Source organism: Pezoporus occidentalis, unplaced genomic scaffold (genome assembly GCF_034315485.1).
Source record: "Pezoporus occidentalis ecotype Australia unplaced genomic scaffold, CSIRO_AGI_Poc_V1 ctg386, whole genome shotgun sequence".
NCBI classification, from domain to species: Eukaryota; Metazoa; Chordata; class Aves; order Psittaciformes; family Psittacidae; genus Pezoporus; species Pezoporus occidentalis.
In genome coordinates, this window is record NW_026915709.1 from 177,283 (window position 1) to 203,751 (window position 26,469).

The 26,469-nt window shown below is 46.5% G+C and overlaps 1 protein-coding gene across 3 annotated transcripts; it reads right to left on the bottom strand.

Annotated features, from left to right (window-relative positions):
- Positions 1 to 1,716: 1,716 nt before the first annotated feature.
- Positions 1,717 to 26,469, bottom strand: M1AP (meiosis 1 associated protein). Of its 3 annotated transcripts, none has more exons than XM_062632185.1 (10): positions 26,450 to 26,469; positions 20,148 to 20,440; positions 16,262 to 16,444; positions 11,099 to 11,276; positions 6,911 to 7,084; positions 6,031 to 6,181; positions 4,713 to 4,854; positions 3,826 to 4,032; positions 2,841 to 2,996; positions 1,717 to 2,757 (listed from the first exon to the last, which is right to left on the bottom strand). In XM_062632185.1, exons 2-10 carry the CDS (start codon positions 20,394 to 20,396, stop codon positions 2,617 to 2,619), a joined length of 1,581 nt encoding a protein of 526 aa, XP_062488169.1. In that variant the 5' UTR covers positions 20,397 to 20,440; positions 26,450 to 26,469; the 3' UTR covers positions 1,717 to 2,616. The 3 variants fall into 3 exon arrangements, with proteins under 3 accessions (XP_062488169.1, XP_062488168.1, XP_062488170.1); XM_062632184.1 differs by lacking the exon at positions 26,450 to 26,469 and adding an exon at positions 20,979 to 21,192; XM_062632186.1 differs by lacking the exons at positions 1,717 to 2,757; positions 2,841 to 2,996; positions 26,450 to 26,469 and adding exons at positions 3,009 to 3,128; positions 20,979 to 21,462.

A 26,469-nucleotide genomic window follows, 5' to 3' on the forward strand; every position in this document is an offset into this window, starting at 1 on the left:
AGCGCCTCAGCACCCTCCCAGGGAAGAGCTTCTACCTAAGAGCTCAGCTCAGTCTCCCCTCTGGCAGGTTAAAGCCATTCTCCTTGGCCTGGCCCTACATCCCTTGTCCCAAGCCCATCTCCAGCTTTCCTGCAGCCCCTTTAGGCACTGGAGCTGCTCTCAGGTCTCCCCTTCAGGAGCCTTCTCTTGTCCAGGCTGACCCAGCCCAGCTCTCTCAGCCTGGCTCACAGCAGAGCTACACCAGCCCCCTGATCATCTTTGTGGCCTCCTCCTTTCCCTTTCCTTTGTGTCACTTCCATTGTCTCCATATAGGTAATTTCATGTGTTGACCAGGGAAGTGCCTCTGCTGCTCTGACAGCCGGGGTGTATCACGGTGGTGTGTGCCATGGCTGGCAGTACAGTGCATGCTCCCTGTGTGCATCCTGGCAGCCAGTCTTGCACCAGGCTTTGTGGAGGTGCTCAGGGGACATGTGGCTCCTGCCCGTTTCATGCAGGGCAGAACTGGCCCTGGAGGGGCAGCTCTGCTCCCTTCTGCCCCGTGCAGGCGCTGTGGGCAGTGCGATGTTAGTCTGACAGCAGGCTCCTCCGCTGAGGCAGCCTGTGTGCTCCCTGCTCCGCTGGAAGCACACACCACAGGTGAGCTGAGCAGTGGCAGGGTACCGGCCTAGAAGCCACAGCAGGGATGAAGCAGCAGCCCCGGTTTCCGCAGGCCAGGTGGCAGTTGGAACCAGGAGAAAATGACCTGGGTGCTGTTCAGAGCCCAGCCAACCTCTTCTCCTTGGGGTTGCCATTCTCTCCTCCCAATTCTGAAAGATACAGCCTCCTATAACTGCTACCTCCTCCCCTTTAGGGCCTCGCATGGTGCAGGCATGAGACCACTGATTTGCCAGGGCTGGCGTTAGGGAAAGCGTGGACCTTCCCTCTGGCTGTCAAGAATTAGTCACAACAACAGCACAGTTATTGCCCTGCTTCACACTGTGGTGACTGGATAGAGGGATTTTCAACAGGGACCCCCAGACAGCCCCAGTTTTGTCATTTCCCCCCCCCTTATATTCCCTTTCCCTCCTCCCAAATTTCCCCTTTAGCAGCTTCCTTCTATCAGGAATAATCACAAGCCCCTGTTTATTTGCCTCTTCCCATCAGCAAGGTGTTGACTCTGGACCCCAGTTTGGTGTTTACGATATGGTTGCCAAAGCAATTTCCACCTGCACCATCAATTCAGTCACTAATGCCCTGTGTTCCCCTCAGTTTCTCTGACTTTGTCATTTCGTTGTCATTGTTCCTGGTCTGTGTGCCCCAGACTGGGCTGTTTGCTTGCACTGCTGCCCTTTGCTATGCTCCTTCCCCACTTCCTCCCACTGTGAGCTTGCTGGGCAGGGGTTGCCCCCAGCTTGCATAGCATAACCTACACACATCCCTGTGCCCACAGGGGCATCTGCCCTGTCCTCAAAGTACCTGCCCTTGACTTCTTACCCCAAGCAGCTGCTTGAGATGCTGCCAGGGCATGGGAAGAGCAGGTCCATGCCGTGGGTGGCCTGCAGGGCCTGTTCTAAGCTGGGATCCCAAGGGAAAGCTGGCTCTGCTCTCCTGCTGTAGCGGTGGCCCCAGCAACATGCTTGCATCATGACCTTGGCCAGCTGTGGCTGTTTCTCGGGCAGCACAGCTCAGTGCTGAGGTTGCTGTGTGCAGAGCACATCGCAAACTGCAGGCACCAGGTGGGTGTTACAGGGGATAACTTTATTTTGAAACAGCTTGTCAGAACAGAGTAGAACACAAAGGGCAGCTGGTGCTGTGCATCCAGGGAGCCCACTGGGCTGCCCTCAGCTCCTGCCCTGCCAGGGGCAGCTGGCCTATGGCTGCACTGAAAACCAGGCTAGGAGCTGTACAGGCACTGGCTGGAAGCTCCAGCAAGCTCTAGAGCAACTCTCCCCATCTTCTGCACACTGCCAAAGTACTGCTGTGTTGGCTTGTGGAACAGCTCCATGGGCACAGATGGGCTATAGGGAGGAGAGCGTCCAAGCAGCCGCTGCTGGGTGCTGTGCTGCAGCTGCACGGAGCAGTCACTGTGTAGGAGCCAGCTTGGCACTTGCTACAAACGCCTTCATGAGCTGGGGCAGTGGGCAGTGAGACCAGTTACGGAAGCAAGGAAATGGGCATCACCATGGGTAGTGCTCTCAGGAGGGCAGAGCTCTGAGCTTTAAGATGGAATTCAAAAGCCCTGTTTTATGCCTGTTCAAACACCCTGTTCCTCCTGCAGGACGAGGGCAGCTTGACGTTCCTGCCTATTTATCTGTCTGACTTCCTCACCGCCCTGAGGCAGCTTTTTTGCACCTGCTGACAGCAATCTGTGGTTTGTGGCCTGTCCCAGCCTAGTCTCAGAAACCCGAAATTGAGGCATGTTGGTGATGTGTGCTGACAGAAATGGGAAATGTGGGGCATTGTGGGGGTAGCTCAATCTCTGGACAGAGGGCCCTGGAGCAGCTTCCTGCTGACTGACCTGGTGACTAACAAAACTGTAACAAGAAGGAGGAACAAACAATGGGAAGTGCTGGTCTGCCCAAGGGCGAGCTTCGAGCCCTGGCTGCCCGGCTGTGGCTGCCGGGAGCAGCACCTGGCTCACTGCAGGAACTCCTCGTACTCTTTGGGGAGCAGGGAGCGCTCACAGGAATCCCTCCTGGCTGCTGCTGGCCTGAACGCTTGGGCAGGAGAAGGAGCCATCAGAAGCGGTGCCACCGTGGCTTTGGCTCTGCTCTGATGCTGCAACACAGGGACAGAACAGGAATGCACACCAGAAGGGCAGAATGGATGCTAGGTAGGCTAGTCAAAAGCAAAGGACATACCTGCTTGGGCTGATGCCGCTCTGGTCGCTGGTCCCTGGGCTGGGCCTGCTGCCTGTGCAGAGGTTTGTACAACGTACTCTTCAGGTATTTGTAGAGGTTGCTTTTTAGGTGCAAGGGGTTATAAGCAACTTCTACTTCCAGGCTGTTCAGGGCACTCTGCTCAGACAGAAGAAAGAGCCTAGTGAGATGTGACAGGTAGGGGCTGCAGGGTTTGCTTTGGGGGGGTGCTGGTTTTAGTGACAGGGACTATTCTCGCATGAAGGACTGTTACAGATGCTCCATGCCACCCTGCAGTGATGAGAGAAGGGATCTTTGGCTGTGCTGCTACCTACATGGACCACTCTTAGATGTGTACAGAACACTGAGGCATGTTCTAACAGCTCTTAGTGGGTTTAAGTATTCCCTTGCAGGATGCAGTCCCATCCTCCCCTGTACCCAGTATCAGCCAATAAGCTGGAGCACGCTTTCTGGGCACTATCCCCCTTAATTCTGTGCTTCATATCGCTGCTTCCCCCTCCCCACAACAGACATGCAACACTGCTCAAAGGACATGTATTTGCTTCCATGAAGAAAGCTGTAGGATGTATCAGCTGCTGGGGAGAAGGTCTGGAGTGCTCCACTGTATTCCAGCTGTCACTAGATGTTCTCACAGCTGTTTCCTCCTCTGCTCATCTGCTAAGACCTATGGTGAGGGCTCTGCCCTTCCTGGGATCACCTGAAGCAGAGGCAGACAACTCAGGATGCACAAGAGGAAATGCATGAGCCTGAATCCATTGGAAGAGACACTTTATGTACTGATTTATCCTATGCCTAAAGCACCTCTCTCTGCAGACTGAGAGCTGTATTCCCCAGCAATGAGGGAAAAAGGTTCATCTTCCAGAGCAGCTGCATGTCCTGTGCATAAAGGCTGATCATTACTCTCATCCCTGCTGGTACAACTGGGATCCTTTCCACGTATGTTTATACAGGGCTATCTGTGACTTACCTCTACTGGGCCATGCACTCTCTCAGGGTGTTCAGGAAGGAGGGCTGGGAAGGCTGATGGCAGCAAGAGCTCTCTGACAGCGATTGCTTTGACAAGGAGAGTGGCAGAGTCAGAAGGGACAATGATGTAGTAGGAATGCACCACAATGTTCCAGTTTGGACCAGTACTCTGTGGCTCACGTCTGGCCAAAAGCATCCACTTCCTTTTCTAAAAGGCAAAAGCCAAACCTGATGTGAATAATGGACAACAGCCACTCCCTCAGCACTTTCACTATAGGGGCTGCTGGGTTCAGGGGCAGCTATGTTCATACACAGCAGAGTAAGAACATTATTCTGCATTATGGGTGAGGACAGTATGGTGGTTGTTTCTAACTGAACGCAAGACAGTTCTTAAGAAAAAAGTCCAGTTTTGCTTTACAACTTGTCAGTAATGGAAAGTCACAGAATCCCAGCCCGGTTTGGGTTGGAAGGGACCTTAAAACTCATCCAGTTACAGCCCCCTGCCACAGGCATGGACACCTTCCACTAGAGCAGGTATCTCCAAGCCTTATCCAACCTGGCCTTGAAAGTCCTCCACATCCCAAGCCCTGGCTGATTATTTTCACAGTTCACAATGCATGTCTAACCCCAACCATGCCTTCTGCACTTCACACTTCCAAATACTGGATTTCTGATGGGATTGAGTCTCTCTAAGGTTTGATGTGCTGTAGCATCTTTCCAGTGGATGAACTGGCTGGAAGGATTTACAAGCCCAACCCTGGCCCATGAGATAAAGCTGCAGCTTTGAAACATTTCTGGTGCAGGTGAGAGAGATCTTACTAGATGTGCACCAACTGTTCCTTTATATGGCAATTCCTGCCCATGAGAAGGCAATTTTCACACACTCACCAGAAGACTATGACACAAAGCATGGAAGCTGTGCTGGTTTATCTCCAGCTCATCCCAGTCTAGCTGCCAGCAGCTTGTGGGCTTGATAATGAAGGGCAGGCCATACAGTACAGACTCACAGACTCCTTCAGATTTCAGAGCCCTGCAATACACAGCTCATGTTAGTGAAGCACAACCAACATGAAATCAGCAAGAAGACTCTACCAGCTGACTAACTCAAGTCTCTATGGCAGTATCAGCTGCAGTGCTGCTACAGGCACTTAATGTCTGTACTGCTGTGGCCTGACACCATGAAACCCTGCTGAAAAATCCAGCTGCAGTGAAATAAGGCTTTCCTGCTGATTTCCAGATTCCCTTACATCCATGTTGACAAAAGTATGCCAAGGAGCAAATTCAGTCTTTGTGCATTTTGTATACAAACCAGGTTGTTAATGTGGCCTCTTGGGCAGTAATTCACCCACGCATTACATGTCTTCCCAGTGATCCTGGTGATCGTGGTTATCCTTCACTTAAACTGGCATGTGCTTTACTGCTCAGAGAGCCAACATCCCACCACAAACACCACTGCACGTTTTGCAATGCCTGACACTGCCTGTCCACAGCACACTTCTGCTTCCTGACAGGGCATTATTAAGTAGCTGCACTGCTTTGGCTGTGGGCCATTCATGCACGGTTTCTGAGAACTCTACAGCTACTGACAGAGTGGGAATCATTTTAAGAACAACTGTATAGCTCAGAAATCACACTAAATGTTTCCTATAAATAAACCTCAGCAAAGACACTACAGAGCATCACTCCACTTGTTATGAGCTCTGCTCACCAGCCACAGGCTGCTGACAGGAAAGGGAATAAATGCTCATGTGAAGTCATAGAGCACTGTGAGGCTCCTCTTGCTTTTTAGTACCAGGCAGCCAGTTAGCTGAGGCTCTGACACCCAATTAATTGCTGGGGCCTCATTAGGTACTGAGAGAACAGCAGAATTGTATAGGGAGCAATGGCTGCAATCTGCAGAACTTCACACTGGAGGGAGAAACTGCTGCACGAATAACATCCATGGTGTTACACTCCTGATGTGCTAGTGCCATGGTGACACTGGTTTTGGTGCTGCACTTGTGCCTGCACGGCTGGGGTATGCTGGTCCATAACCTCCAGAATTACAGGTGTCAAGGGGATCTTAGGTAGGATTTTTGCTCACTAGTACTGGGAGTCCCTCAGTGTTTTATGGTGCTGCTACGAGATGAGATTGCACACAAAGAGTGAAGGCTGCTGTCATACCAGCCTTCCAGTTACCAAGTGCAAAGAGTGTAATAACACTTACTTTACAACCCGGAGTTTGTACAGCACTGTAGCTGGCCAGGCTGCCATCTGACATGGTGAATTCACATCTGCTGCTCTCACGGTGCCATCAGCTGTCCCAGAAAGTAGAGCTGGGTCGAGCAACCTCTCCTGCAAATCGCACTTGAGGCACACTGGGAGAAGGAGATTGGTTTAGATTGCTGTGAATGGCACATGCTCCAAGCACTTAGAAACACTGTCAATGTTTTCCAGGAACAGCAACTACTAAGGGAAGAACAACGCTAAATCCTGTGGCACACAGCAACAGTCAATCCCCATTGTACCTACAAGGGAAAAACTGGGCAGCAAGCTCCAGTTTTGGTGATGGGTGACCAGCCATAGGGGAAGCAGGAGCTTTCCCCAATGCACATGGGTTCAGGGACATATGTTTCCTGCCAGCTTTTCTACCTGTGTTTGTAGAGAAGCCCAGCACACTGATGCCACTAACTCTGGTATAATAGGATATGTGGCTACATACAATTTCTTTGGCCTTCTGCAGACTTCTTTAGTGTGAGAAGATGAAAAAACCTCACTGCAGTGTACCTTGGTTTGTCTTGCTAGCTGTGCATCAAGTATGAAACTCAGTGTTATAATGAAGGAAAAAATCTACCTGCAACAAAATACCTTAACTGCCCGTGCCATTACAACAGCAGCAGCCACAGGACTTGGCAGCAACCTGGCAGTATTCTAAGCAAAAGGCCCCTCAGCCTGAGACAGCAGAACTCCAGCAGCTTTCAGAGGCACCCAGAGACCTTACTGGGGTTTCTAAGCATGAGGGAACATGCCCAGAGCACAGGCCTGGGTAATCTTTAAAGCTGTGGGATTCAGAAGCTCCCTGCAGAGGTGGAGGGAAAATGAAATACTCAGGGTGGTCTTGGGTGCAGCGGCATGGCTGAAGCCTCCTGATGGGAGAAGGAGATGGAGGTGTTCCCTCTCTGTGCTGTAGTCATGTAGCCATGATTTAAACAGCATTTCCAAGCTGATGACATTGTCCTCTATGGTTTGCACATCGATGTCCATTCCCAGGATTGCAATGTCTGCAGGAAAAAAGGTGAAAAAAGCACAAATATTTTCAGCCATAGAAAAGAATATTCTCTTGCACCTCCCACAAAACTGCAGCTCCTTAGTCATAGAATCATAGACTCATAGAATAGTTAAGGTTGGAAAGGACCTTAAGATCATCCAGTTCCAACCCCCTGCCATGGGCAGGGGCACCTCACCCTAAACCGTGCTACCCAAGGCTTCATCCAATCTGGCCTTGAACACTGCCAGGGATGGAGCATTCACAGCCTCCCTGGGCAACCCATTCCAGTGCCTCACCACCCTCACAGGAAAGAATTTCCTCCTTATATCCAATCTAAACTTCCCCTGTTTAAGTTTTAACCCGCTATCCCTTGTCCTATCACTACAGTCCCTAATGAAGAGTCCCTCCCCTAATGAAGAGTCCCTCCCCAGCAGGGATGTCCCCAAACATCATTTGATCTGAAATAGAAAAACATAATCAAACTTGCATTTATTCCAGTGATATTCTAAACACAGAAGATCACAGAAGATCTAAACATAAACACAGTTTTCTCGCTCCTTTATTCTTAACTGTTTTCCTGTGGTATGCTTTTGTATATAGGTATAACTAGTTTTGTTATCAAAGACTTAACCACTGTGTTACAAGCATCAGAGAGCACGGGACTGGTTTTCCCTATCACACTGTGATAGTCATTCTCAAGCAGTACAACATCTCTTGCTAGATTTGCTGAAACAATTTTGGAGCTGTTGCAAGTTTCTTCAGGGAAGCAGTTTGTCCACTAAATGTTTCCGTTCATGTTGTAAGCTGTTCTGCCTCTTCCATTCTGAAAGCAAGTCTTTGTGCTGCTTTTCAAATTGTCATTTAAGAGAAGCATGCTGGGCTGGTAAAACGTAATAATGGCAAAGCTTTGTTTCCCATTCAATCCCTCTATCTTGCAGCATCAGCCACTCTTGGAAATCCTGTATCCTGCATGGATTTGCCAGTAAGTTTATTCTTTTTTCCCGTCTTTTCCTAATCTATTTAGTCTGTGCCATTTTGAAGGTCACTAAATTATTACAGCTTGGTTTAAACACACATATGATGCTCACCACTTCCTAATCCACACTGTAAGCATGTTTGCTAACTATGCTTAAAATTTCCCTTTTGTGTCACCTTAAATAGCATAGCCACACATAGTGAGAGAAATGATCAGCTTGGCTTTGAGGTTTGGAGAGGATGAAACTCAGCGCTACCACTGCATGCAGCAGACTGACTGACGGCACTAACATTATGCCTGAGTAGTTGCCTGGTATTTCCAGTCAGGGATTCTGCCAGCAACAAAACTTGGGTGAATAAAAAATGAATTCTAGTAATAATCAAGAGCTGCAGCCCCTCACTGTCACTCAGTGCACGTCCCTGCTGCCTCCACACTTGGCGGTTGAGGTAAAGGGTGGCTGTTGCTGGTCTGTAACAGACTTCTCACCTCATTTCTTTACCTTAAACCTCCATGTCTTTAGTCTCCAGACACTGTGGGCTTGGCTCAGAAATCTAACAAAACTGCACTCCCATGTTATGAAGGGAACAGAATGAGGCTGTATTCTTGAAGTCTGACAGTATTTAAAAAACAAAACAAATCCTTTTCTTCAGTTGTGTCATGGCCGAGAGAGTTGTCTCCCAGAGGAAATATGCCATGCAGTCTGTTAAAAAGGAAAGATTCATGCATCCAAGTTAACCAGGAAGGAAAGGAGAAACAGCAGACAGACCATTCTGGTCTATTGTACCAAGGTCCAGGCTGGTCATTACAGACAATGAATATATTTATGAAAGATGGGTGAAGCTTGGAAAACAACACGTTCCCGTTGCCCTTATTGAAACAAGGAGTCATGGATATTAAGTGGAGAGAGAAACAAAACCTTGATTTTAAGTCTGTTTTAACAGAAGATTCTGGAGAATGTTTGGCTTAGGGAAGAACATGTAAGGATACTGCAGTGAATGCCCGAAGTCAGACACAGAGGCACTTGGCCCCTTCACACCCAAGAAAGGGGAGAGATACCTCCTACCAACCCTCCTGCCTGACAGGAGGCTGTTTAGAAAGTAATACCCAGAATGGTTGTGTGCGGCCACCCAGCCAATTCTTCATCCACCGTGGGGTTCTGTGCAGCACTGGCTCTATGCCAGTCCTGACAATCGTCCTCACTGGGGAAGCCAGCATTTGCAGCCACCCAAAATACTGCCCTCTCCTGCATGGACATGACCAGAGCTCTTAAAGAACATCTCAGCCTTGGAGCTGGAGGCACCGGTTCTTTCCACAGATGTGTGTCTTGTGGTTTTGGCGTATTAAATGAATTTTAAGTCACATCAAAGTAACAGAAGCTTGATCCTCTTCCACAGGACTCATTGAGCCCCGTGTTAGTGGCAACAGTGCTGGACAGGAAGAGAAGGTGCTTCCTTTCCCCAGCCAGGCACTTCTGCCTGCACTCTCCAAGGCTTCTGCTTTCAAACAGGCAGAGTCCAGAATAACCAGGCATGTCTCACTGAGGGAGCTGCTCCTTCAGGGCAGGAAGCTTTTAGCAGGCAGTAAGAGGGTTGATAAACCTTTGCGTGGTCGCTTATACAGTTCAGTGTTTGAGTTGCAGTTACAGCAGCATTGCAATGTACAGCCTTCTATCACTGAGCTGCTGTGGCATTGGACTTTTGATCACAGCCTGATTGGTTTACTTACAGTCTGCTCAGCACCTTTTGATTTGGAACAAAAAGGCTCAACCCAGGAGCTAACAGCTATTTCTGTTTCTGAATTTCTCATCACTGTAGCTCACATTCTTGCTCTTGAGAACTGTCAGATTAAGGTAGGAGTTTTTCAGATATGTGGCCAGGAAAAACAACATTCAGGGTCTGGGCTGTACTTGCTCTTTCACTAATGAAGCATGTGGCCAGATGTGTGAGGGACAGGGCAAAAGTGAACCTGCAATTCCTGAACATTCCCAGCCTCTGCTCTGCCAGCACAAATTTGCTACTACAACCAGAAAAGAACAGCTAGAGACAGGTAAGCCAACAACAACCAACACTGACTATCACTCAGTAAAAGCTACATTGTCATTGCTAGTAACAGATCTCACACTAACTTTGCAAGGCATCGGGACTCAGGTATTCAAGGTTGTCATCAACTCGTTTTGGGGACTTGCTGTGTGAATCAGAGCTTGGTACCAGCTGTGTCTTGTGAATGGGGAGTTTAAATGTCACCAGTAAAGGCCTCTTAAATGGAGACCTGGATGGAAAAGCAGAGGTTGCAGGGCTACAAAGAACTTATCAGTGTGCAACTACTGGTTTCTAAAGAAGCAAAGCCTCAAGAGCTCAAGAAAAACTGTTCTAAGAACAGAGAAAAGAAGCAGGAGCAGCTAAGAACACTGTTAGTAACAAAGCCCAGCTAATCGACAGAGTATCTGCTTGGTCTGGGAATGTAACTCTATTATGCAATACATAGTCTGGGGGAAAGGACTAAGAGGTAAGAATTGGCTAGGAACCAAACATCTTGTAAAAGGACAAGATCTTGAGTTGGTGAAAGGGGAGGAAGGGGTTGCCTCTGTAGGATCACTGGAGCTGAGAATGTCCTGCCTGCTTCTCTCTGCCCCCACTGCCTGCTTCAAGGATTCTGGTTGCCTCTGTCTGCACCACAGACCTTTTGATCTGCTAGTCAGTTGCTCAAGGTGATGTTCAGCAGTATGTGTGTCTGAGAATGTGTCACCCCACAAAATCCAGGCTCTCTTTAATCCCTCAATAAAGCTGTATTGCACATGAAATCCATTTTGGGCAATACCAAGAAATGCAGTGTCAAGCTACTGTATCAAATCTACACTAATTTTGCTCAAATGTGACAAGGCCCCAGAGAAGTGCTGTGGTTACAAGCTTGCTCCTGTTCCTCCAGGCACAGTAGCTCTGCTTACATGAGCGATACAAAATGGCACAAAGGAAAGCGGGCCAAATGCAAGAACTACTGGCTGCCCTGCTATCTATAGCTGTAACTTTCCTTAGTATCCTGTCTAATACTCACCATTGCTATCAGGCTCTTCTGCTGGCATGTGCTGTTCCACATCCTCAGGCTGCAGAAAATCTCTCTTCAAAACCTCAATTACTTGCATGCTTCGCAGACTCACCAGGTCTACATCTTTTAACTTCTTTTCCAGCTGCTCTGCCATTTCTTGGCTGGACTGGCTTGTCAAAATTGTGATCTGAAACACAAATCAGTGCAAGAGCTACCTCTGCCCAAATGCTGTCTTGATAGGTGATGATGCCTGGTCTGCTCGAACAGCACAGGTCCCACTATGAAGAGAAATCTTGTTAAAATATCTATTCAAAAGCAAATTTAAAAGTATTTTTCTTTAGCCTCCATTTAAGCGAACATGTGCCATTTCGTCCCACTACTGGAAGAAGCTGAAACAATCCAGAACTGTCTTATGTTCTATGCTTTGTGCATAAGGGAATTCAGTCTGTGTACGGGAGACACTTAGTGCCTGAGACTTTCTGAGGGACAGTGCCACTTCCCATTACTACATCAAGTGTAGTTCAGGTAGACTGAATCTGGCCTTCTCACTGAAGGCTGAATGGGAGTTGCTTTTTTTTGTGTATAGGTTGGGGGTTGGGTGAGGGTTTAAGTACATAGTTTATCCTAAAGATGTCTCTTGAGAGCAACAGTAGGTGTGACTGCCACCTTCCAGTTTTGATGTTATACTAAGTAAGTAAATGACTGCAAAGACTTTCTTCATCACTGACAATCAGCATCAGTTTCTAGAAACAGGTCAGGCATGTTTGACCCCAGCTTCTACCCTAAAAGAGCAGTTTGAGAGAGTTTTGAGTTCTAACCTTGCCTGTTACTTAGTGATGGTGAAGTACCAAGTCTTCTCAGCACATCTGCTCATTGCTCCAAAGGACTGATTAATAACTTGAAAGAATAAGGTGTATTTTAGGCAAGGTTGCTAGCAAACAAACACCCTGTAGGGAGCATCTGGGCAAACTTAACAGCAGACCTTCACAAATGAATTCTGCTACAGAGATATTAATGCCAACAAACAGGAGTGACAGCTCAAGAGTAAAGGATTTTTCTTGGGAAGGGGCAGGGAGTATTGCCTTTCAGGGCAGGGAGCAGGGCTGCAGCCTTGGGGCCTGAATGCCCAGATACCAGCAACTGGGGACACTGGGATGCAGGAGCAGCTACTGGGCAGACTGAGTGTCTGAGCCCAGCTGCTGGAGGGATCCACACTGTACATATGAAGATGAATGTGTGCATACTGTGAGGGCGCTGAGGCGCTGGCACAGGGTGCCCAGAGGAGCTGTGGCTGCCCCATCCCTGGCAGTGCTCAAGGCCAGGTTGGACACAGGGGCTTGGAGTAAGCCGCTCTAGTGGAAGGTGTCCCTGCCCGTGGCAGGGGTTGGAAGTATTGACCTAGGAATTAATTAGAAACTAATGAAAATGAGGAACAGGGGCTGTTCTGGAGTTGGGGGTAGCCGAACTGTTTAAAAGATATAATTATCTCTTGCAGAGCTACAGACAGAGCATCTGCTACACTGATGCACCCTGATTCATCAAAACCATGGCTGCATTACATCTGTATCATATCACCTCCAATTTACCCTTTTCACAGCCTGAGTCACACTAGCACATGCCAGACAGAGACCAGGAGAAATATTTTTAACACATACAGAACCTGAGGTAGCTGCTGTGACGTCCCTTCATATTACCACATTTTCTAGATAGAATCCCTTAAGGCCACTATACTTGCTAATCTAACAACAAATGTGCTACTGGTGGCTTGAAAGATGCTTTTCATCCCATTACAGACTGGCCATACTTCCTGCCCTGTACCTGCTGCTGGGACTTTAATGATGCTGGCAGCTTCTTCCTGAAGTCAGGATCTCAGAAGAGTATTTGCAATACTTCTAACGAATACTTGGGTTTTAAATAACAGCCAGTTGTAACAAAGTCTGCCTCCTATGTTCACTAGTCAGGAAGGAATATCCTTGCCTCTCTGTGGTTTAAATGTTAGGAAAAGGCACATTTGCCTAAGGACTACATCTCACTGGCACAAGCAAATTGCTAGAGCTGCCTTCGTATTATAAATATTGGCTATCATTGTCTTGCACTACAGAAACTGTGCTTCTAATATAACTAGCACCTCCTTAAGTGCTTGTGTTTCTGCTGGCTCACACATGAGCATACTTCATCAGCAGCTTCCAGCATGCTCCACTTCTTCATCTGACTGCTGTTCATAGTCCTGTCCTGCTTCTGCCCACTGAGCTCCCTGCAACATGCCCTATGGCTGCTGCCCTTGGCCTTGCCACCACTGCAGTGCCAAGTGGGCTGGTGCCACAGGCAGTGCAGTGCCTCTGTCTTCCTGGCGCAGCTCTGGAGTGGTCTCTCCCACATGGATGGAAGCATGTGGAAAGCTTTTGGATTAACTTGTGCTGCTTTAGAAGTGTAACAGCAAAAAGCAAAAAAGAGTGTTTGACCTTTTGCAAGGGTGAAATACACTTTAGCCTTTCTGAGGTCACCAGCTTTTATTTTTCAACAAAGATCTGAGAATTGTAGGTGCTCTTCTGCTCTTTTCCTGGCTCCCTGGTGATCTGATGGTGCCTATTCACCATTATGTGAAATATCAAGGCCACCCTTAAATCCCATTTAGCACTGTTGAAACACCTTTTGTTGGGATTTGCAGAAGAGTGAATTTCATCCACAGGCTGGATTTCTGCAGCACATGGAACAGGAAGGATCATTAGCTTTGAGAGAAGTCCTTTGTCCTTGAGATTCTCTACAGAACTAACTTCTGAGCTGAAGTTTCCTCAAGATAAGCAAGTATGATTGGTTGCCTTTTGGAAGCACCTTCTCCAGTACCTGTGCTAGAATCAAGTGTACTATAATACTTCAGATCTCTACATTATTTGAATTCTCTCTAGATTTATTTTGGATATTTTTCAAATGAAATAGGATCACTATAAATAGTACCCACTAATGAAGCCACAAAAAAGCTATTCTTAATTTTTCTTTCCCTTTGCTTTACAAGGCATGGCTTCTTGGAAGAAACATTTGATGTCTGTCACTATCAGCTCAAAGGGAAGTAAGGCAGTGGAAATGGGGAATGGAATAGAGTTAGCACAAAGCAACTCGGAGGGAGGACTGGAGCCGTCGAGTGTGACTGGTGTCTGTGGTATTTGCTGTTGTATAGAAATCAGGAAAATGCAAAGTCTCCAGTGTGGATGCTAGTTTGAATGTGGTGAAGGGAAAGGGATCATGTGTTCAGATGTCAGTGAGAGGCTTCTATTGGAGCTCCTCTGCCTGCTGCTCACCTCAGCAAGATCTATTACTGCATGAGATGTTTGCTGGCAGAGATTTCCATGCGTCAATTTAAGTACAGTTTGCTGCATGAAGCTGCTGAAGAACAGCCACATCTTCTGGGTTACAGAGCTCTTGTCCTGCCTAAGAAATCTTTCAAGTTAGAATCTGTGCATGTTTGAGAGTGGGTTTTTGTTTGCTGCTTGTTTGAGTGTTGTGGTTTTGCTGTTGGGTCTGAGGATTTTGTATGTTTGGTTTGGATTTTATTTAATACAAAATTCTGCTACATCATTCTGTGGTTTGGGTATAGGGGAATTCACCATACAGATGTGGGCCAGACTGCTGTTCTAGCTTGGCATCTCTGCAACTGCCCTGAGCATTTTATAAGTGAGGACTTCTCCTCTGGGGTCCTCTTTAGATGAAACTGAGTATATCCAGGACCTTTGCAGTAACAAACCACATGAACTCACTATTTTCTGGTACCAGGAAGAAAACCATTTGGTTATCTATCAAAATGATCAACCAAGTGGCAAGTGGTCAAACTAACTGCAGAAGAGTGGAGGACATCCAATTTTCCAGGCTAAGCCAAATATAGGAGAGCACATACAAGTTGGTAAATAGTCAGAAGAGGGGAAGTTAGTGTTGCACCTGTGTACACTGTTCCTATGAGAAAATCAAGGTAGGTTATACAAATGGTGATCAACACTTTCAAGTAAGTATATTAATACCACAGCCTCTCACTGCAGCACGTGTCTGGCATCCACATGCAATGGGAAGTATAATATAGCTGCATAATCTAGAGGAACAGGATTGCTTAGTGGATATAAACTCTCTATATTCATGGATAACTTAATTTTCAAAGTAGCCATTTCATTCTTTCAACTATACTAGAAGAGGTCCTGGATTTTGTTGTGTTCAAAAAGGTTGGCTTTCAAAAGTGTACTGTTTGTTCCAAGCCCCAGCTTTGAAGTTAAAGCACAAATTGCATTTGAAACAGCTGGAAAAAAGTACCTCAAGGCCTTAAGAAAACACAGAGGCTTCCTGGATAGATACTAGACGTGAGTCTAAATTACAGCTGGGAGAGTCTGCCTAATCAAAGCACAACTCTGGAAGGGTTTAAGGATCTAAATAAAGTAGAAGGACTGGGGAAATTTCACTCCTGGGGGTCTGGATTCCTTTATAGGACTGACAAAACTCCAAAATCAGGTGGACCCTGAGCCTGTGAAGTCTGAAATGGAAGGCAGTTTAGAGCTGATGTTTCCTTATGTCCAGAAGGAAACACCACTTCTGGGTCCCTCCCCTCTTGACAACTGTGCCCTTTCACATCAGTTGATACTACTTAAAAAAAAACCACTTCTTCCTGTGAACCTTGCTCTGCTTTCTGCATCTGCACAAATGTTCTCATGCTTTTAGCAACTTCCCTCCCACTTAGGCAAGTACCCGCACCCAGCTGAGAACACAGCCACTAGTGTGGGCCTTTGGACAAACGTCCTGCTACATCAGTGGAAGGTCCTGATACTGTAACCACAGAATATCACTGTAGGCTGACAGGAAAATCATGTCCATAAGTACTGCGAATGGCTTTGCCTTTGACACAGTTCTGTGAAAGTAATCAAAACAGAACTGGGAAAACCATCCAATCCTAAATGCCTGAAATCAGATGCATTTTTCTAACTGCAAAGTAAGTCAGTCTCCATTAGTGACTCCAACTTGAACCTGTTTGCTTTCCACGAGCATTCTGAGATTGCCCCGTGGGATTTTTCTGGTAGGGCTTATTTTCTTCATGACCCCCTCCCATGGACCTTGATAGCACACAGACAATCGTGAGAATGTGCTGGCTAGCGGCAAGTCTGGTGGACGGCTCCTGCTACCTTCCCAATCTTTTCTTACCTCAACAGAACTGTTTGCTGAGCTTCCTGCTGCTGTGTGTCTGCTGTACTGCTTGAACTGTTGCAATCCATCCTGCACAGCTTGTACCACTCCATTTCCCCCCTGTGGGAAACAGCCTTCTCTTGGTAGCGAACGGAGCTCTGAAATGCAGGCTTGGATTCGTGCAAAGTTTTCTTTCACTTGCTGCAAAAACAATATTCAATGAAACTGAAAGACTGGAAGTGTCAAACTAGCACTATGAAGTCATTTTCCGTAATGTGGAAGGAGGCTTTTGAATTCACAGCCCTGAGTTAAGACTGGGGGCAGGAGCCAAGTCATAAAGCAGGCAACGCAGACAGGAATTAAAACCAGCCTGTTTTTATACTAGTAAAACACACACAATCACTCCTCCAATTTTCACCTGTCTACCCGTTGCCTGCTGCTAGCCAAAGTGTAGTGATTCAGCACGACCCTCTCCTCTGACCCTGCACAGCAGAGAGGCAGAGCTTCAGACAAGTAAGAGGGAGCACTGAGGCAGTGTGGTATCCCCAGGCCATAGTCACCCCTGCCGTATCTGTACTCCTTTACCCACTGAGCTGTAGACCTCTGGAACCTGTGTTCACCCTGCTTTGTTCTCTACAGTGCAAGCAGTGACATCCCAGTATGTCAGTTGTGCTGTGAGGTTCAGCCATCTTTGACAAATGCACCAAGTGGATGCAGCCAGGAGCCTCTTTGAAGTGCTACAGCCGAATTCCCTGCAGTACAGATGCTTCTCCTGCAATCCAGGAGGCTGCTGCAGCTCTCACAGATGTAAACTGGAGCTCTCAGGTCAAGTATTGCTCCTAACCATGACAGAACAGGGCGCAGCGTGGGCTGCAGGCAGCCTCAAGCCCAGTTAAGTACTTGTCATTTGGCACAGCAGAGTTGTATTTTCTCTTGTATATGCACAGGTACTTTACATGTTAACTTAGGTACATCTATGCAAGCTGCAGTTTCAGCTCTGGAATGTACCTGAGACATCAGTTAAACTTCTAAGCACAAACTGTGTTAACTGTTTATGACTGCACCCCTCTTCTGACTTGGTGCATAGCCATAAGGCTCTTCACACATGACCCTGCTCCTTCAGTACAGAACTCCAAGAATTCATCATTTCACACTGTATGTCTGGCAAAACATTTTATTCTACAACACTACACGGCTCCCAGAGAAGAGCTACCAAAAGAGACTGAAGCTGGCCATGAGCTGGCACAGGCACTGTGTTCACTGCCCCGTCTGGCTCCTTCGCCTGTTGGGCCCTCACCCACTTCACCTCCTCAATTTGCTAGTCCCTGTAACTAATGTCTTTCTCCCTTGTTTCCTTTTTAGCCTTTTTTTGTCAGAGAGGGTCTGGGAGTTGTGGGTGGGGGCTGCCCATCCCAAGGGAAAAACAATAGGAACAAGACCCATCATCTGGAGGTGCTCAGAGTCCTTACTCAGTCCCATACCTAAATTTTTGGTGCTTTAGTGGTCTCTTCCCCTCTTGTCACCATCAGTTGTCTTCCACAGTTATTTATTTTCTTCCTGCTTTCCTTTTCTTTGGCATTCCCCTGCTCTTTCCAGGGAAGCTCTTTGGACTTGTCAGTCAGGCCAGTAGGGGAGACCAGCAGGAACAGAGACCACAAACAAGTGCCCAGGAAAAACTAAGAAAAGGATTACCTTTTATCTGACACTTCCCCGTGTATTCTCCCAGTCTCTATTTTCAGCTTTAGGTCTCTCCTGACTTAGTATGATTTGTCTCATAAGAAACCTTTAAGATAGATCTATCTTGGCTTCTCACTGAGAAGTATCAAGTTTTCCTCCAGCTAGATGAGAACATCAGTGTGGTAAACAGCATGCCCTGCTGAGACAAAGGGGCAATTCAGGACTGCAGGAAAAGCAACAGAGCCCTCGGGACAGATCTTTATCAGACAGATGTAAAACTGCTCCTGATTCCAGAAGCTGCAGAGGACCAGATACCATTATTAGTGAAATCAGGTCCACTGAAGAAGATACTCATCTTGCTATACTTTACTGTTCCTAATGGAGAAAGAACAGTTCTGAAAAAGCCTTCAGCAGGTGCCTGAAGCAGAGCTGGCTCACCAGGCAGAGCAGCCAAGCAGAGCTGGGGAAAAAGGAGAAGGGCCTCACACTAGAGCTTGTGCCATCATCCCAGTGTCTCAAGTCTTTGAGTGGGGACTTTGCTTCTTGGACAAGCCCCAGAGAAACACAATATTATGGCAAAAAAAGAGGCCATTACCAGCCATGCATTTTTTAGGTCTCTATACAGTGTTGCTGAGTGCAGTATCAGAACATAGCATCCAAAAAAACAGAGGAGTGTTGGAAATTATTAAGGGCCCATGGAAATGCCTTTCAACTAGACTTAGACTTTGTTCTCTTTCATTTACCAGCTAGAAGACCTGCTAGGAGCCTGCTTCTATTTAGAGGAAGGAAGGAAGGATAAAATACAAGCAGGTTCTTCAGCCCAGCCAAAACAGGAAATAACAAATCCCTGGAAGCTGAAGTCAACAAATGCATATTAGGAACTAGGTGCAAGTTTCACAATGCCAGTGATAAACCACCGGAAGAAATTGCCTCTTGATAACTGCTTGGTTCTCCATCTTGTAATATCTTCACATCAACACTAGATGTCTTTCTAGAGGAAGTGCTCCAATGTTATATGGGTACTTCAATGAAATATGTAATATGCAGGAAGCCAAACAGTGATCTAAAGGTTCTTCTGTCTGTACAAAATGTGATTATCATACAAGGAACTGTTGCTTAAATAGAAAAGCAAGGAAGCAAGACAAGTGTCTATTCTTAAAGCCCCTAATCAGAGTGATTTCACAGTATCTCCAGAAAATGTTACTTTGGTATCCCCTGAAGTTTTCCTTATCACATTATAACCTATTCTACAAACCAAACATCACCATTAACCACTGTCTCTCGCAGATCACATTTGCTAAATTACTATTGACCTCTGTTTTTTCTTCCTAGTTGGCCTCTACCTTTCGTGAGATGTGAAAACTTAACAGAGTTTTTCAAAATGTTCTCACAAGTGGAAGGGTTAATCCTGTGTCTTTACACCAGTGTGCTGTAAATGAGAGTGCTCACCATGGCTGTTTGTAGTAGTGTGAATTCATAGACTCTTGTGAACTTCATGATGCTTTGTAATCCCAGACCTTTATTGTAGAGCTGCTAGTCACTCTCCATCTATATTTATATAGCTGCATATCCCAGACGAGTGAAATGCTTGTTCTTACTGCCTTAGATCTGTGTATTTAAAAGTCATGTAGACATGGCACTTGGGGACATGGTTTAGTGGTGGACTTGGCAGCGTTAGGTTTACAGTTGGACTTGATGAACTTAAGGGTCTTTTCCAGCCTCAATGATCTATTATTCTGCAAGGCTATGATTTCAGGATACTTCTCAATTTTGGCGAAAATATTTTGAATTCTGATCCTTTCCCCTTAAATGACCGGAACCTCTCCCAGGGTGGTAATTTTTGTGTAACCAACAGGTCTATTGACCATTTCACCACCTGAATTATTACAGCTTTAGAGCTGTGTTTGATAATTTTGGTAGAGAAGCAGTTTAGACAGTGCAGAAAACAGCACAGGAAAGGGAGAGGTACAACAGATGCCTTAGAGAGGGGACAGCACAAAACCTAACTTATGCACACGATCAACTTCACAGTCAAAGATACAACACTTCTTTTAAATGTCATTCTTCATAAAAATTCACCTCTTCCATGAAGTCTACAAAACTGCTCTCTGAGAATGACTGATTTTTAGATATACATTTGGAGTAAATCATAACTTTCTTGACTGAACCATAACAATCTGTTGCGTTCATGTTTGTTAAATCCCAACAAGCATCATTTCACACCTACCGTAAAGGGGAGCAGACACTCCTGCTGGCTCTGCACAACGTAGAGGCTCAGCAGGGGCACACGGCAGGGGCCGGTCAAGCTGTGTGCCAAACACAGTGTGTTTTCCAGAGCTTCAGACAGTACAGAACAAGTGTTGGTCCAGGAAGGTGATGTGACATCCACAATGAGAATCCGCGATGGCTGCTGGCAGTGTACTTTAGTAGCAGGAAATGTTCTCCGTGTTTCTGAGAGTAATTTTCTGGAACTCATGGCTTCTGAAGACGTGCGTTAGATGTCCGGTTATCCATCTGCATCTGAACAGGAGAAAAATAACAAATAATAGCAGTGAACAGGGCTCGCATTTTCCCATTCACTTAAAAGCAACCTGAGACATAAGAATTAAGGCTCTTACAGCCTTCTCCAAAAGCAATCATTGCCTATGCTCTAAGATAAACTCACACAAAGACAAGGGGAAATGCATCCATTCAGAAAACAAAATGCATGGCAGATACTCTCTTACAGATGCAACTGGAGTAGCTGAAAGTGTTAACAGCTTAGCCATAGCCCAGGGATGAGCTGTGATACTTCACATGCACAGTGAGTGTGGCTCAGGTGCCTGGCATCAGTCTCCAGCAGAGGAGTGACCTCCAGCAGCAGGTGGACAGCAAGACTTTGAACTCCTACTTCTGCAGTGGCCAGGAGATTATACCCACACACCCTGAGGAGAACACAGCCCTCAGTCCATAAGACCAGCATGAGATAAGTAGCTGTCACAGCCAGAAAAGGCCAGCATGATGCAGCAAGAAAATACTGCACACACAGATTTTACTTTGAGGATGGTGGAGAACTGACTTTTGTCCTTCAAAGGTTCTAACATCTGGGGTTGGCTCTGCTCTGCCAAAAGCCTCAATGAATGCAGTACTACAGCTGCCAGCAGTATCTCACACTGTTCAAGAACATGGGAGTCCTGCAAGCCTGAAAAAATCTGTATGTCAGAAACTAACAGAAAGTATTTTCAGCCGAACACCAGCTTTGATTCCCAGAGCTGGCTGGAGAAGCTGGTGGCACAGAGGTGGCTTGTGCTCCATGTGTCACAGAGCTGGGCCAGGCAATGCAAAGATTCCCTGGAACAGCTCTGTGGTGCTGTCAGCGTTCAGGCAACAGCTTGCCCAGGGACGGAAAGGGAAGATTAGGGGATTAGGGCTCTGCAGTTCCTGGCCCTGTGTGTGTGGGAAGACAGGGGGCTCCTTCTGCAGTGCCCTGCGAGACCACGAGCCCCTTCAGCACATGAGCAGAGTGCATGCATTTTCCTTTCCAGCAACCAGCCCTTCACCCAGCAGCACCACCGCGTCCCTGTGTGCACAAGGCTCAGTTGGTGCTGCGCTGACAGGATTCCCCACAGTCATTAGGAAAATCTGGCTGCTTCTGGGAAAGGGTAAGCAGAGGAGAAGCCAGGGGCAAACAGGAATGTGCTGCTGGGCCTTGGCTACCTCCTGCACTCACCTGTACAGAACAGAGGAAACCACTCAGCCTGAGCCCAGAGCCAACACCTTGTAGCTAGGCACAAAGGTTTAGAGGCAAAGTATTTGCGTGCACTCATCCTCAGCCCCTGCATATGATGTTTGTTCCCCATCCTCCTTCCCTTCAATGCACACATCCTAAGCACAAGAGCCAGCATTTTACTGGTTTGGGTATTTTTTTTTCTCCTTCTTCATGAACAAGGCCCCTGCCTAAAATCTTCTTCACCAAATGCAACCACACCTGCACAAAGCATTCAGGGCTGTTCCTAAGGATATAGAAACACTTTAGAAATGTGTCTTGGTCTTGATATAACAGCAGTGTGTAACCACACAAGTCTACCTGTGCCCAGAAAGTGCTTGTATAACTGCGCGTACCTTCTCAACATGAACTAGAATGAAGTCTTTCTTCCAACAGCTGTGTAAATCCCCAGCAGGCTTGGTAAAAGTCTGAAGTGCCCCTGGGTTTACATAGTTGGGCTCTGCTCAGAACCCAGGCCAGTACGCATTCCTGGAACTCGTCTGGTATGTTCAGCTGCGACAAAGAACTGCTTTATGCTCACCAAGGAGACAAGCCACTGTATTTCCTACTGCCTCCAGCACTTCAGAGTACAGATTTCTGAGAGTCTTGAAAAGAGCAAGAAAAGCATTTCTATTTGACTGAAGTATCACCAGAAAAAAGATCTGAATGGTTTTTAGTGAAGGCAAACCAGGCTCATCAGAGACTGACCTTCTAAACTTGAGGCTACCATTTCACTGGTGAAATGTTGTAACATTTGTTATAACATGTTATAACTGGTGAAAATGTATTGGATGGATGGATGGATGGATGGATGGATGGATGGACAGACATAGATAGATAGATAGATAGATAGATAGATAGATAGATAGATAGACAGATAGATAGATAGATCACACAGATATGTGAAAGTATCTTGCTTTGCATGGTAACCCAATATAATTTCATTGGAAAATGAAAACCTGCCAGCTGCTGCTTTAATCAGTGTCTCTTCTGGAGCTTTACAGTTTAGAGGAGAGTTTACTAAATTACTCCACTGAACCTCGGGAAATGGTTCTCTGTCTATGGGTTTTGTGAGGACACTACTTACCACTGAGCTCTGCAAGCCCCCAGGGCTTTCTTGAGCAAGGAAACAAAACCCATCCAGCAGGCAGAAATCTTGAAAATTTGGGTCTTGGATGTGCATGAGTTTCAGAGAGGAAAATAAGCCTTGATTCTGGAAAAGACACAGTCTTCCCACATTGGGATGAATTCTCTCATTCTTGATGCTGTACAGCACTATGCTTATTTTAAATTGCCTTTAGTAAAACGGATCCCTCACCAGCTGTGCTCTCTAGCGACTGAATTTCATTTCTTTGTAATTGTGGTATCTTAACGAATCTTTGCTTGGCAATATTGCTAAGAGTTATATGCAGTTCTCTGTCCCAACCCTGCTGTACAGGGTGAACTTCTCACCTCTCTCGCAGCCTACACCAGTTACTCTTTGCTGTGATGAGGCTGGGTAACTGGAAAATTCTATGTAACAGTCTAACTGGTTGCTATGATAAACTCACATCTTCATTTAAACCGCAGGTAACTGACAGCGAGCCCAGCCTAAGGGATTACACCATAATTCAGTGTGCATGAATGAAAAGTGTTAGTCCTAGCAGCTGATAAGACATTAGCTTATTGCTCAATAAAACAGAACGTATCAGCTGTCAGAGCTAGTTGCCATTGCTGGTGTACATTCTGCTCAATGCAAGAAGACCTTCTGCAGAACTAAAAAGACAGGGACCGAAGGAAAGCTTTGCCACATTGAGTGACCTGTGAGTGCTGATGACATTCTGCAGTTGCATATTATCCTATGTGCTTAATTTGTTCCCATTATACAAAACCATGAAAGAATATCCAAGTCTGAAAACGTGTAAATGAGAAGCAACACCAGTTACAGGTTAAAGAATACTAAGGATAGTCTCCATCTTCTTTCTAATATAAGAACCAGCAAAATTTGGACCCAACCTCACTCTCAGAAGTAAGACAAATAACCTTACTCACAAAAAGTGAGTAATAAGAATTCCTTACTGGGTAGCTAAACCCAACAGAAGTAGGGAGCAGAGCCAGGAAAACCTTGAGATGCGACAAAAACAAATACAAGCTATTGGCAAGGGAATGCACCCAAATGGTGAACAAAAGGCACAAACAGTGACAGTCAACAGGCTTAAGAACAATAAAAACTTTATAATAAAACCCTGTAAATTATGAAAGAATAAAAGCTACTCCTTAAACACATCAAGAACAGAAAACAATCTCGAAATAGTATAAACCTGCTATTAGCTTCTAAGGGTAAGATTTTCTTGAATGATGCGGAGTATGTGTTCAACAAATATTCTGATCTGCATTCAGAAAAAATGCAGTTAGGCGCAGGAGCAGCAGAGGTAGCAGAAGGTGAGAGCTTGCGTTACCTTCAACTGGGGAAGTCCCTGATCATTGGAGGCACTGAGAGCTCACCCTCTTCCTACACTCCTCCCAAAGCATTTGCTGTGGGCCACAAGTTCATGGAGGAGATGGACCTTAGGTCTTATCCTGTGTCACCATTTTCATGTATTTGTCATTTTGAGTTTCAAACATGCCATTGTCTGATTCAGCTTGGGAAATGTGAATATTCTCACATGGAAAACAGATCAAGCTGCATAAATAAGTGGGTTTACTAGAGAAAAAAAGCAGCATGCCAAGGAGAAGCCTAAGCTGTGAAGCTGTTGTGCAGTGGCCTCTGGTGTACATATTTTTGTCTACCTAGCCTAGACAGGAAGGCATTTATTTAAACAGGTCAGGGTGAACATGGGAATGAAAACAAACAAAAAAATAGCACAAAATCAAGCTAAAGAAAACAAACTTATTCAAGATTCTATATAACAGAAGGTACTGTATGTTCTTCTATACATCAGTGCTATAGTCAATAATAAATAAGTGGCCTTAAGTTTGTGCTTTTATTGACAAATCACTAAATCTTAGTAAGAATAGTCACTTCATCATAGCGTTAAAACCACTCATCATACCCTTTATGTTTTTTTTCCTAAAATCAGAGGAATTTTAACATTAGAGGACTTTAGAAAAAGGCATCTTCTAATTCTGAATCGCTAAAAATGATGCAGCAAATGCCTGCGAATGCTCATCAACCAGCATGTTGACAGACAGAGCAAACCAAGGACAAGCTGATGCATAATGCATGTGGCCAAGTGCCCCTACAGAACATGCAGCCAACTCATAAAACCCATCAAGAACGCTCGGAGGAAAGCGTGTTGTCATGGGAGACTGCTGAGTGATGTGCTGGAGCTCTCAGAATTAAAACTTTTTAGGTATTGTGATATATTTTTTCATGAGATTATATGTATGATTAATGAAGCCTCACAGGGCATATGCTCTATCTCGCCTGGCATCTTGATTAAGAAACTGGAATGATATGAAATCAACATACACATTAGGAGGATAAAACCTGCATAATTCATAAGCCTGAAAACATAACTGTAGACAGGCAATCCTCACTGAGGAAATCGTGAGATACATGCACGGACCAGAGCAGACCAGTTATTCCCTGTAATAATGCCTTACAGACAGGCCCACTTCCCTTTCTTTTTCTCCTACTCCCTGACACAAGGCACCTTGAATGCTTTTCAATGCAATGAAACAGAATGGAGCAAGAAGAACTGCTCTTTCCCTTCCACTGCACCTTGAAATACCCTTTGACCTGATAGTCAGGGCACTTCTCTGAGCAGCAGGGTATCTTATATGAACTCTTCAACCTGAGAACAGCACTGAATGTACACCTCACATGTCCTGGATGTCTTTTCTAGCCATTAGTTCAGTGTACAAAATGATCAGTGGCAATAAGCACATCCGCTTCGGCAGAGAAGTGAAAGCACAATTTAGGTGTTAATGTGTGTTAACAGCAATTCTTGTTAGTCGAGAACAGAATCCCTAGAATACTAATGTACAGCAGCAGCTTAAAAACAGTTCTGTGTGTTTAGATCGCGTGCTACCACCCAAAGCCTTTGTACCCTGGCTATGACCTCTGAGCCTCTAAATGTTCAGTCTCACTGCAGCATTCCCAGAGTTTCACAGTTCCTGTACTGTTTTTCAGAAAGCTTTAGAAAGCCTCACTGTCTGACAGGCCCTGCGGCTGGATGCCCAGGGAACACAGCACACAGCAGCCTGCGGCACTTGTTGGCTGGCCCACAGCTTGACATGGCAAAACCTGCACGCTGGAGCTGCGTGTCCCACCTGGAACACGAGGAAGCGCCGGGGCGGCTGTGGCACTTGCGGCTGTGTCTATAATGAGGCAAGCTGCCCACCGCAGGCCGGGGCTGCTCTGCTGCAGTGCAGACAGAGCAGCTACCAGGTGGCTGTAGATCCTCTCTGCTCTGCCAGTGGGGGTGCCCACCGGAGAAGGGAGCACTGCCGGTTTTCCGGCAGCGTGGCTGGAATGGGGGAGTCCCTGCCTGCGCCATTCCTCCTCCCGAAGCAGAATCACAGAAGCATTTCAGCTGGAAAAGATCAAGTCCAACCCTTAACCTGCCGCTGCCAAGTCCGCCCCTAAACCACGTCCCCAGGCACCGCGTCTACAAGCACCGGTTCTCCCCTCCGGAGGTTCTCTCTCCCTCCCCGCGGACCCTGCCCACAGAGGCCGTGCCGTGGCTCCACACCGGGCTGGGCACGGCCTCGCTGCAGGGGCACTGCCTGTGGCCGTGCTGGGCCAGAAGCAGCCGGTCAGGGTCTGCAGCGCAAGGGGCGCCCGGCAGGGTCCCGGTTACCTGCAGTCCCGGCAGTTGTG